The sequence below is a fragment of the Theobroma umbraticum genome, unplaced genomic scaffold, assembly GCF_002168275.2.
Source record: "Theobroma umbraticum cultivar Fairchild unplaced genomic scaffold, ASM216827v3 scaffold_81.0, whole genome shotgun sequence".
NCBI lineage: Eukaryota > Viridiplantae > Streptophyta > Magnoliopsida > Malvales > Malvaceae > Theobroma > Theobroma umbraticum.
Window position 1 is genome coordinate 666882 of NW_018397268.1, and position 12100 is coordinate 678981.

At 35.8% G+C, this 12100-nt stretch overlaps 2 protein-coding genes across 2 annotated transcripts; one reads left to right on the forward strand and one right to left on the reverse strand.

The window, feature by feature from the left end:
• Positions 1-4062: 4062 nt before the first annotated feature.
• CCR3 (CRINKLY4 related 3) lies at positions 4063-6938 on the forward strand. Its single transcript, XM_021440260.2, is given in 7 exon segments — positions 4063-5282; positions 5285-5305; positions 5308-5409; positions 5412-5780; positions 5783-5840; positions 5842-5894; positions 5897-6938. Coding segments are annotated over 7 exon segments (2397 nt in total). The 5' UTR covers positions 4063-4309; the 3' UTR covers positions 6718-6938.
• Positions 6939-8556: 1618 nt separating this feature from the next.
• NFXL2 (NF-X1-type zinc finger protein NFXL2) lies at positions 8557-12029 on the reverse strand. Its single transcript, XM_021440129.1, has 12 exons — positions 11920-12029; positions 11781-11836; positions 11429-11495; positions 11111-11203; positions 10747-10832; positions 10479-10641; positions 10216-10389; positions 9822-10012; positions 9573-9654; positions 9215-9421; positions 9042-9131; positions 8557-8954 (listed from the first exon to the last, which is right to left on the reverse strand). Exons 1-12 carry the CDS (start codon positions 11986-11988, stop codon positions 8796-8798), a joined length of 1437 nt encoding a protein of 478 aa, XP_021295804.1. The 5' UTR covers positions 11989-12029; the 3' UTR covers positions 8557-8795.
• Between the last annotated feature and the right edge of the window lie 71 nt (positions 12030-12100).

The window sequence follows — 12100 nt, forward strand, 5'->3', positions numbered from 1 at the left end:
GGAAATTGTATACAATTAGTTAGTAGATCGACAGCATGTTAGCAACTTAAGCCATCAAATTGGAATTTTACAGCTTTCCCTGTCCCCAAAAAGCAGCCTAAAAGCTCCCAAACATACATACACACAGTGACAGGAAGCAGCATCAGCAGTAGCATCTTCTTTTCCTGATACACTTTCCCCATGGTTATAGAATGGTTAAAGCCTGTAAAGACAAAGTTCAAGCGCTAGTTTATTAACTTTCTTCATATTTTCTGAGTCCTGAAGGTCCCTCTTTCCAACAGGACAGCATGGAATATAATGAAATTGGATTTGGGAAAACATCTCACATGGAGAAGACATCAGTTTGAGGAACAGAGAAGAACATTTCAGCCATTTTTTTCTCCCCCAAAAAGGAAACTGAGGATTCCAATCTCTAACAGATGATTACACTTGATTTCCATCAAGATTTGATGCTAAAAGTATGCAACAGGGTTTGCCACAGATTGTACATAAACAAATGCACTCTGTGCAAATTTTATTACCTCAAAAAACCAATGTTAGCATTTGTAATCCTTTGTGAAACAGCAATGATTACCCTTTTAACAGGTTTAGGGCCCGTGGAAATCAATTAATTTTCTAATTCCTCCTGTTGGCTACCTTGCTTTGTACTCTTAAAACTATGCTTTTTCTAGTCAACTTGATTCATTATCATGATGATGATATGGGCTTCAACTCAATTTCTTCCCCTCTTTTCCCATTCCTAATGAATGAACTGGCAAAAAAAATTTCAGGGTCTGAGCTGTTTCTTTATTTAGATTCCCCAAAATTTGGGTTTTTTTTGGCTTGAAAGAACCCTAAATTTCACCATCAATATGTACCATTTGAGAATCACAACTTTTTAAATACAAAAGGAACAAATGATTTGACACTTGAGGTGGCAAAATAAATTGATGTATACCTTCCCCTAACAAAAGTTTGAAACATTCTTTGATTCCTTGGAAATATATGTGCTAAAATTAAGTAAAATAATAATAATTTAATTCATATCTGTATCTGTTGGTTTATTTTTTTTATTTTTATTTTTTAATAAAATGTTGTAAAATCTTTATCTTAATTCCGTTAAACTCTAAAAGAAATAAATATTTAAAAACGAAGAAAGGATAAATTTTCGATAAAAGAAATTCATTGATTTAATAAATAAAAGCACTATGCTGAAAATAATGAAATGGTCCTCATTGTCATTCTTCCTAAGTTTCACATCAAATCATCACAAAGTTTCTTTTTTTTTTTTTTATTTTGTGTGTGAGAATCATGCCATCATTTCCATGTGAAAAAGTAAATGCATTAAATTAATTATAATATTAATAATTAGTTTAATAAATAAAGAAATCTTTTTTTCAATGTTTTCCAACTACTTCTACTACTTAACTTTCAATGGTACAGCAGTCTTGGTCAATAAACTAGAACTTGATTAGCTCATGTAATGTATGTGGACAAGTCCTCCTTAAAAGGAAGAAGAAGAAAGAAAGAAAATTCTTGAATTTTTATTTTATAAATTAATTTGACCATCCAATTTTTCTAAAAGATGACTTAATTTATATGTATCATGATCAATGTTTGCATGCTGTAATTGGCACCTACCAACAACTACAACTAACCTTTTTATATAATATATAAAATAAATATATTAAAAACCGTTCCTCGTTCCTTTTTCTAGATTTATCTTTTTTTTTCGGAATATCTTAATCTGAATTTTTTTTCTTTTATAAGTGCTTAATATTTTTACTTATATTTATATTATAAAATTATATTTATATAAAAAAGTTAAAAAAAGATAAACAAAAAATAAATGAATGTTAAAAGATTGTTCGGACGTCACAATATATGTTTCGAAATCCTTATTTTAAAATTTTATAAGTATACAATATATGTTTGCTTTGAATATAATTTAAATTTATAAGCAACATTATTTTAAATCTTTATCCAATTACTTCCTCTAAAAAATCAAAATAAATTATTAACATGTGAAAGTTGACTTTGGGTGTTCTTTATTTTATATAAAAAGCATGAAATATATATATATATATATATATGTACACAAAGAATACAAAAACATTGGGCAAAACCCAAATTTGTTTTTTTTTTAATTTCCCAAAATAAAACCATGGGAACATCGCATAGAACTTCACATCAAAAAACAAAAAACCAAAGCTTTCTATTTTTAGGGGGTCTTTCTCAAGAGTAGACTTGACCCATGAAAGCAACAAATGAACTTTGTAAGAAGAAACACAATCAACCCTTTATTCAAGGTGTTTGACTGAGTAATTTACACTTCAATTTGATTTTTTTTTTGAATTGATAGAAAATATAAAGATAATTGACTCTAGAAGATAAAAGATACCTCATTATATCAACATCTTGATTTGATTATATTCGACAACCTCTTTTAAAATTTATTTTTATAGTAATTTATTATCTGTCTATTTATAAGATAAAGTTCAAATCTCTTTTATTATATTAAATTTTTTCGAGAATGGTCAAATGAAACTTGTATTAAACTTCTTTTACTGGTCAAATAAAAGTCACAATTTTCTTTTTAAAAAAATTCATACTTTAGGAAAAAGTCTAAATTTTTTCGAAATTAGGTATATGTTTTATTAATTTACCAAACTACACCAAATATATGCTACATGAATAGTTCAAATTTTGAATAAATTTGATTACATTATTTTGATTATTTTATTTGAAATTTAAAACACATGTTTTATATTGTATGAACCGGTCGTTCAAAAATAGATCAAAAATCAAAGTTCAAATTTTTTTAATAAAAAACCTTATTTTTATAAATAATTAACACCACGTAAATACATAAGTTATTCAAAATTATTAATATTGTATTTAATTCTTTTTAGCCCTCAAATAAAAATCACATTTAAAAAAAAAAGAAATTTAATGCTTTAAGAAAAAGTCTAAATTGGGTCAAAATTAGGTGCCTGTTTTATTAATACATGTCGACTACGTGTCTGTTTCTTACATTTGATTATGTTTACGACAAGCGTGTGTCGGAGGGTCGTAAGCAATGTCTTTTTGTACACGTGGCAGACTTTTATGTGCGAGTAAGCCAGCGTAGCGAGTATGATTGTACTTGACTCCCACTTCCATTGCATGACTCGTTTGGCTGGTTCAAAATGAAAAGCTTTTTAGTTTTGAATATCCAAAAAAGAAAAAAAAGGATAGATTTAAAGTAGTGTATATATATATTTATATAAAAAAGAACAGATGTTCTTTTGAATTTCAAATTTAAAATTAAAGATATATATTTAAATTTAAAATTTATTTTGAATAGGAGGGAAAATTAAATAATGATTTTTTGGTTATTTGAAAAAAAGATATATAGTTAACAAAAAGATAAAATTAGAAAAAAATATAAAGTTTTTGAATTGCAAAAAAGCTGAAGATTCCAAATTTAAATTACAAGAATCTTTTTATATACCTTTTTTTTTGGATAATTTTGTTTGTTAAAATTGGATTTACCTGTCAATTAACACAATAGGTGCTTAAAAAAAAAAGTGATTATTTTTACAAATTTAATGAGAAAATGTATAACGAAAAACTCATGATATGACGTGAAAAATATTTATTATTGATGTTTATTATAATTATTCCAAATTTATTAAAACAATAATAAGTATTCAAAAAAAATTATTCTAGAAATCAATAAGGTATTCATTTTTTAACAATATATATTTGCCAACAAAAGAATTTTTTTAATGGAGTGGATAATCGAAATTTGAAAATATTATTGATTTTTGAAATTAAAAATCTATAACTTAAATTCTTGTGATCATCCTTTGTCATAATTAAAATATTTGAATAATAATTTCTTTATTTAAAAGGAGATTGAGAATCCAAATCTCAAAATAAATTTTAGATTTCCACAATCTCATAATTTTAGTCAAAGAATCTTCTATTTTCATGTGGACCTAAAGAAAATTAAATTAATAACTTCCTAATCTTTAGATTTATTATTATTTTATTTATTTAAAAAAGAAAAAGAAAAATTATTATTACATTTAATTTTTGGCAAGTAAAAAAAAAATGTTGGCGGTTACAATTCAGTAATTTAATTTCCTTTGTCCCAAACACAGTCTTTTGCTCATTCTTCTTTGAATGCTCTCGAAACTGAAACTCACATATACAGTCGTTTCTCTCTCTAGAACTTGGATTCTTTCAAGCTCTTACCTTGCCTCTGTTCTCTCTCTCTCTCTCGCCAAATGAAGCTGACGGACGGAGACGCCAAGTCTTCCGCCGTTAAGCTCGACTGTTTTAAATGACGAAGCTAGCCTTTGCTCTCCTTGTGGCCGTTAGCTTCCTTGCAGCTCTTTCCTTCCCGCGGTTAACTCATGCCTTGGGCTCGGGCTCAACGTTCGCCGTCGCCTACGGCACCGTCACAGTCTGCGCCATCGTAGCCGCGGAGCAGAATCAACGGATTATCTGCTACCGCCCCGGCGACACATCTTCCTCTGCCGTCGTGCCCATCCTCCCGAACGTCTCCTACTCCACCGTCGTCGGTGGGGAAACCGACGTTTGCGCCCTCCGTTCCGGCGGTTACAGCCTCCTGTGCTGGAAAACAGACAACCTGACTTTCCCCGTAAAACGCCTCTACATTAACTACACCGTGACCTTGGAATCTCTCTCCATCGGTGACGAAAGGATTTGCGCGACGTCGACGAACACGTCCCCGCCAGTACTCTGCTGGAGAACCGATGGTAGTAATAGAAACAACAGCGAGGAGTTACCGAATGGTAATTACAGCATGGGAAAAATCACATCCGGGGTCGAGTTTTCTTGCGGGATTGTGTTGAGTGAAAACAACCGGGTGACTTGTTGGGGAGATAACCCAGTCGGGAAACAAATAGAAAGGCAATTCGGGAACATGTCAATGTCGAATATCGAAGCCGGGTTTTCCCATGTCTGTGGAGTGAGCTCAGCTGGGGATTTGGTTTGCAAAGGAGATAACTCGACAGGTCAACTCAATGTTCCATCAAACAAAGGTTTGAAGTTTGCTTCAGGGTTAGCGCTCGGGGAAGGGTTCAGCTGCGCAATCAGGAGTCCAAACGGTACAGTTGTTTGTTGGGGTTCGATGAATGAGACTGCGGTTGGAGGAATCGGGTTCGAATCCATCGTTTCAGGCTCAAATTTTACTTGTGGATTAACTACCAAAAACCTTTCAATAGTTTGTTGGGGTCCAGGGTGGCCTGGAACCAATGGGTCGAATTCAAATTCTACAGTAAATGAGTTGCCTTTGGAGCTGGTATTTTACCAGGGCTTGTGTTCAGTCCTCTTGTAATGCGTGTGGGTTATATCCTGACTCAAGCAGGCTTTGTTTTGGCTCTGGTAACATTTGTAAACCTTGTTTCAATTCACCGCCCCACCGCCACCGTTGCCGGCAGCTCCACCTCCGGGTACCAGGCGGTCGTCGCCATCTAAAGAGTTGAGGAGAGGGTTATTGGCTTTTGCAATAGTTGGATCAGTTGGAAGTTTCATGGGGATTTGTAGTATTGTTTATTGTTTATGGACCGGGGTTTGTTTTGGGAAAAAGAAAGTGCATAATTCAGTTCAGCCAACAATCACTAGAGCTGGTTCTAATGGCGGTCCAGGATCGAATAACAGTCCTCCTTCAAGGTCATCTACAATCAGACGCCAGAGTTCAAGGGCAATGAGGCGTCAAAGAAGTGGAACATCATCGAAACATGCTGATAGAGCTGAGGAATTTAGCTTGGCTGAGCTTGCTGCTGCCACCATGATTTTTCATTCGAAAACAAGATTGGTGCTGGGAGCTTTGGGTTGTTTACAGAGGGAACTGCTGGATGGCCGTGAGGTGGCAATCAAAAGAGGTGAAACAGGTTCAAAAACCAAAAGTTTCAAGAGAAAGAGAGTGCATTTGAATCAGAGTTGGCATTCTTGTCTAGGCTTCATCATAAGCATTTGGTTAGGCTTGTTGGGTACTGTGAAGAGAAGGATGAAAGGCTTCTGGTTTATGAGTACATGAAGAACGGTGCACTTTATGATCATTTACATGATAAGAACAACGTTGAGAAGAGTAGTAGCTTGCTTAATTCCTGGAAAATGAGGATCAAAATTGCTTTGGATGCAGCCCGAGGGATTGAGTATCTTCACAATTATGCAGTTCCACCTATAATTCATAGAGATATCAAGTCCTCTAACATATTACTCGATGTGAGTTGGACAGCAAGAGTTTCAGATTTCGGACTTTCCTTGATGGGTCCGGAATCTGACAGAGATTACAGGCCAATGAAGGCAGCCGGAACAGTTGGTTACATTGATCCTGAGTACTATGGCTTAAATGTGTTAACAGCAAAGAGTGATGTCTATGGTCTTGGAGTTGTAATGCTAGAACTTCTAACAGGGAAGAGGGCTATATTCAAGAACGATGAAAATGGAGGGACCCCCGTGAGCCTGGTGGATTTTGCAGTGCCTGCAATCATGGCAGGGGAACTGGTTAAGGTTTTGGACACAAGGGTTGGACCACCTGAGCTGAATGAAGCTGAAGCAGTGGAGCTGATGGCCTACACTGCAATGCACTGTGTGAATTTGGAAGGGAAAGAGAGGCCTACGATTGGTGACATTGTTTCTAACTTGGAGAGGGCAGTGAATGTTTGTGACGGCAGCCATGGCAGCATCTCTAGTGGTACATTCTCAATTGTTTCAGAGTGAAAAATTTCAACTCTCCCTAAAGCAAAAAGTAATTTTTTTTCTTTTTCTCTCATTAATTTTCGAGTGTAAAGATTTTTAGGACTTTTATTTTTATTTTTTCACATCATCTAACATTGAGCTGTAGTGTAGGATTTTGTGAACACTGACAGCAACGAGAAATGATTACATGATTTTATTTTCTTGTTGCTCTTTTCTGCCATGGCAGAGCTTAGCTTTGATAACCCTCTCCTTCTTGTATAATTTGACCATTTGGGGTTCATTTCAAACTAAGAAGCCAAAAAGAAAAGTACCCACACTGTTGGGGGCCAACCTGACAAAGCCTAGTAGCCAACCAGATGGAACCAAAAAGGCATGTGGACAGGAACTTTTTGCTTTGGCATGTGCTTTGAAACTTGCATCAGGTTTGGTCGAGAGTTCCATTCTGGAACTCTACAGCGCACCAGGGGCACGAGCCTGAGATTTTGTCAAACACCCATTCACTGAAATGGTCCAACAAACGCAAAGGCAAAACAGATGGGTCCATAGCTTGGAACACATTTTTTATACAAATTCACACGTATGGGCAGATTTAGATAAAGGAGGTTGACTTTGAGCCTGGGGTTTGGTCAGTACGATTAGGCCTAGTGGTTTTCCTAATCATTCGACACGTGTACCATCAAGATTCCAAGTTGGCAGTGACTGTACTTGGGCACATTAAATTCTCAAAATTAATGAATTAGTAAATTGGATTCTCTTGGTGGCATTGATTCTTTATGGAATGATTCTGAATTGAAACGGTGCCTCATAATTAATGTGAAAGCGGTTTTATTGCATGCCTAAGAATTAAAGTACACATTTAAATGAAATTAAATGTCGGTGGCCCTTGGTGAGCCAGATAAGTTGGTTTAAGGAGTCAAGGGTGGTGGCTCGATTGGCCGGTGACCCACCTCTTTCCTCCCGGCCTTATTTATTCATTTGCTTGGTTAAATTTGTGGAATGATAAAAAGGGTGCTGTGGAAAGTGTTTGCAAAATCAAGAATGGTATGGTCCAAGTGTAAAACTATATCTTATTATATCTTTTCACACTCCCCACTCTGCATTGTTAATGCAATTTTACTAGTTATACAGATGATAGTACAATTAAGTTTCAATACTGTTAATGATATATTATTAATGGTACTCTCTCAGATTCGTAATAAATTTCGATAATAAGTTTTTAGTTTGAATAAAGGGTTTTTCTTTTTCAAAAAATTAAAAAATTTCAGATTCTCCATTATTGATAAGATTTGATTTGATCATTTCCAACATCTGACATCTCCTGAAATTTTTGGACTTTTGATTAATCTTCAATGGACTGAAATTGAAAGATAGAAAAAGGAGAGGCTTTTGGGCATGGACTTGGTGCGAAGAATTTGGTTCATCAGTCATCATCCAATACATTTTTAAATTTTCTTTTTGCTATATGGTAACGTTATTTAATGCTCATGAATTCGAGTGGTCAGTTTTTCAATGTTGAGGCAAAAGTTAAAACATATCTAGAATATTCAACATTGTAACTAATACAGAATCTTTAGGCTGAAATTATTGACATATTGACCCCAATTTGTCTCACATTCAAGCCCACCTTTTGTTGTCGTAGACCCTTGTAATTCGGGCAGGAAAGGGAAAAGAACAGAGAAGGGCAATGCAGGAGACCAAGTCAAAATGGATGCTGACGGCAAAAGCCAATTTCCTGGGAAAGTTCTTATCAATCTCAGAGCCATACATCAGTTTAATGTCGACGGTAAATAGCCACCCTAGTAAAAGACTGGGTATTAGCATGTCAGCCTGCTCTGCTATATGCCAGGTCAACAGACAGACTTTCCCAATGTTTACGGGCAACTTTTTCTTATTGCAGTAATGAGCTTGAACATATGCTCAGCATGTACTAGCACATAGAGGACTGTATCGTCAATGGAAAATTAAAAGAAAAAAAACTTTTTTTCCCAAAATTTCGATCACTCCCCAAAGTTTATAGAGAATGGATATGGTGAGTGAGCACAAACTCAATTGTAAGTTCAGTTTATGTAACAAAACTTGGATTGATAATAAGTTCTGATTCAGATTCGCGGATGTCTTCTTCTTTCTCGTTGTGCTTCAATGTCATTCATCCAATCGGATAGTCTCAAGAGACCTTTGTAACCATAATAGGTTACTACAATCAGAGCTAATACAATGATGATGTACAGAAGCAGCCGCTTCATGGTGGCAACAAATTGCTGTTGGAAAGACAAAAAGTTAAATGTTGTTGAGCAAAGAGAAGTCAATTGGAAATGCTCACTTAGTGTGTGAAGAGAACAACATACCTGCAGTCTTGAGACTTGCTTGCCCTCTTGAAACTGATCACGCCTTTTTCTTCGCTTTGGCCGATGCTTTTCAAGTTCTGGGTCCTTTTTCTTCAATATAGAATGCAATGGTATAAGCAAATCAATGAAGAAACAGGAGTTAGACAATGCAACCTCAGTTTAAAAGATCTTACCTCCAAAACCTTAGGTTTACGCAACTGTAGGGATGAATCAACCTCCTGTATTTTGCTCTTACAATCGGAATTGCAGGGCAGAAGTCCAAGTCCAAATTGATTCTTTGATATATCTTTAGGATCGCAACCGGTATCACGATATGCTGCCTGCACATCTTGGCATACCCATTCCTTCTTCAAGGTTTGGCATTTACAACGAACGGTAACCTTGCACATAGAAGATAGAGATGGAGTAGGTAATTAATAACACCACAAATTGTGATCATGAACTCTGTTACAATATTGCTACAGTTCCAGAGAACGCATCTGAGTAGTTCAGTTAAACAAACAGATATATTGCATTAACTAAAATTATTACCCTTTTGCTGCACTTGTCAGGTGCTGGGCATTGACCAACATGGCATGTTTCAGGGCATAGATGCGTACAGTTGGGCAACTTTCTGCAACCCAAGTTTCAAAAGTTTTAGTATAGAAATGCATGGCAGTGAAACATTTATTTACCAGTTCGGATACATGAAAATGTATCTCATTGATATTAGGACATTGAAAACATTCCAATAACTCAAAAACTCGCAGCAGGGGAGAGAGGAGTATATTAATAAACTACCTATGACAAGGCCCTCCACATGAGCGAACAGCCACTTGATCCTTTTCAGATAAGCTGTTATAATAGATGCACTCAAACGCATGGACCATTGCACCACAGTGACATGACCGTTTCACGAGCACTTTGCAAGGAGGGCATTCTCCAGGATGACATGGTAGGGGGCAGGGATGTGAACATTTGGGCATCCTCTCCTGCGCAAATATTTAGGAGATAAGGCAATTGAAAACCCCCATGCTAAACAATGTCTCTTGTAACTAGATATAGTATGGCATCAATGAGTTGCTGATAGCAGCCTCACACTTTTAAACCACCCAAGAGACAATGAGAGCAAAAAGAGTGAACAAAAAGATTAACAGGAGTCAATATCATAATAAATGAGGGGGATGAGAAGTACCTTCTGGCAAGGGAGATTACATTCTTCACAAGACTCACTTCTTTTGTGATATCCTGATAATGACGACTGAATCTCCAGGGGATGGCAAGTTTTCGTACAATAATGATTGCCACAAGGAAGAAGATTTCCACATAAATTATCACAAGAAAATCGTGCTCTATCTGAGCAAACCATCTGAAAGAAGGAAGAAGAATGAGTTCAAAGTCAAGTAGACAGTCTTGGACAATCAAATATATCGATTAGAAGCTATTTGCAAAACCAACCATCCTCTCTGCACCAACGTGCTGGCCAACACATGGTCTCCAAACAAGTTCTGGGCAAGGAGGGCAAGGGGTGCCAGGAGTGCACTCATTCTGATGATTTAATTTCTTTTTCTTGGGTTTCAACATGAATTCTGGATTAGGAGGAGGTCTTGGCCCATGACACCTGGAATATGGAAAGGAGAAGAAAAACTCAGCAAACAGAAATGTATTGTAGAGAAAAGTTTGAAGTCACAATTTAAAGTACATATCAACAAAATATTTAGCAAACCTTAAGTTGCACTTATGACCACATGGATATTCTTCTTCACAAAGTAACCGACATTGGGGGCAAGCTCCATAATGGCATCTGTGAGGCTGGTAAAATATGGATGAGAATTACTGGCTAGGAGAACTTCAGCAAAATATGCTATACTTCCTTTATGGTAAGTAAATTGTGAAACACATATATCCACTTTCATGAGAGATATGTGCATAAATATAGAAGCTTTCAAACATGATAAAGAAAATCAAATTTATGGATGGCATCATCAACTCAGGCACTGTCACATTACCATCAACAACAGAGAGTCTCAAGAAAATTAGTATATTAAGCTCCAGCTGGAAACATAAAAGAAATAAAAAATCAATAGTACCTTCAAGTTTGATGCATGCCTGCACAAGGGAGTTATCTGGCATAATTTACGACATTTAGGAGGCTTTTGATCCATCTCAGTACCACAAGGAACCTAGAGCAAGTTATAGAAAGCATCAAAAAATGTTTACCAAAAATGGCTCCTATTATTAAGTTATATGCATATAAAGTAACATATAGGAGCAATTTGCCAAAACACCACAGACCCATCATGCTGATCATACCAGTTGCTAGCCAGCATATGAGATCTTACCACATGAATGCAGTGATTATATCTATCTATAAATGAACAGAGAATCTTTAATAACCAAGCTCTCACCTCAAAGTGTGTCTCACCACATGCACAAGAAATTGTCACTATAACTGGACATGGAGCACAGGCACCTCTACAACAATGAAACTCACATTTAGCACATTTGCCGTCTAGAAAGTACTAATAGTAAAGAATGTGTAGCATCTTTTCTCCTATAGTAGCCAATATAATTATATGATGAAGCTGACTGGACTTCATTTTGAAAAGTTTAGATGATGAATGTTTACTCCATCTACAACAGGCATGATAAAGGTGCTAAGCAGTTGACTTTATTTAGCATTTTCTAATCTAACAGATTTATTGCATAACATGATACTCATAAGAAATGCAAGTAATGAAACCTGAATATGAAGCATACCGATGGCAAGGGGCAGGGCATTTGTGGTTTTTGCACCGAAGCCTCTTATCACAAACCTGAAACATCCATAATTATATAACATTGCACACACACAAAACAATTTCAACAAAAATAAAAAGAGTAGGATAAAGCACAACACCTCTGAACATGGTGGGCAGTTTCCATCACAACAACGACGCTTGCAGGCATGGCGTCCGCAATCCCTCATTCTCAAACACTTCCTCTCACATGATAAATCTTGATAGCAAGGAACCTACACTAAATTCAGTTAAAACATTCATGGGAGAAACTCGAAAACCATAACTGAAAATCAATCAATC

Coding starts and splice junctions, on each gene's coding strand:
- NFXL2 (XM_021440129.1), bottom strand. CDS start 11,988: ATGAGGGATTGCGGACGCCATGCCTGCAAGCGTCGTTGTTGTGATGGA. Junction 11,496..11,780: donor TGCCCTGCCCCTTGCCATCG/GTATGCTTCATA, acceptor TCATTGTTGTAG/AGGTGCCTGTGCTCCATGTC. Junction 10,833..11,110: donor GGCATGCATCAAACTTGAAG/GTACTATTGATT, acceptor ATATTTTACCAG/CCTCACAGATGCCATTATGG.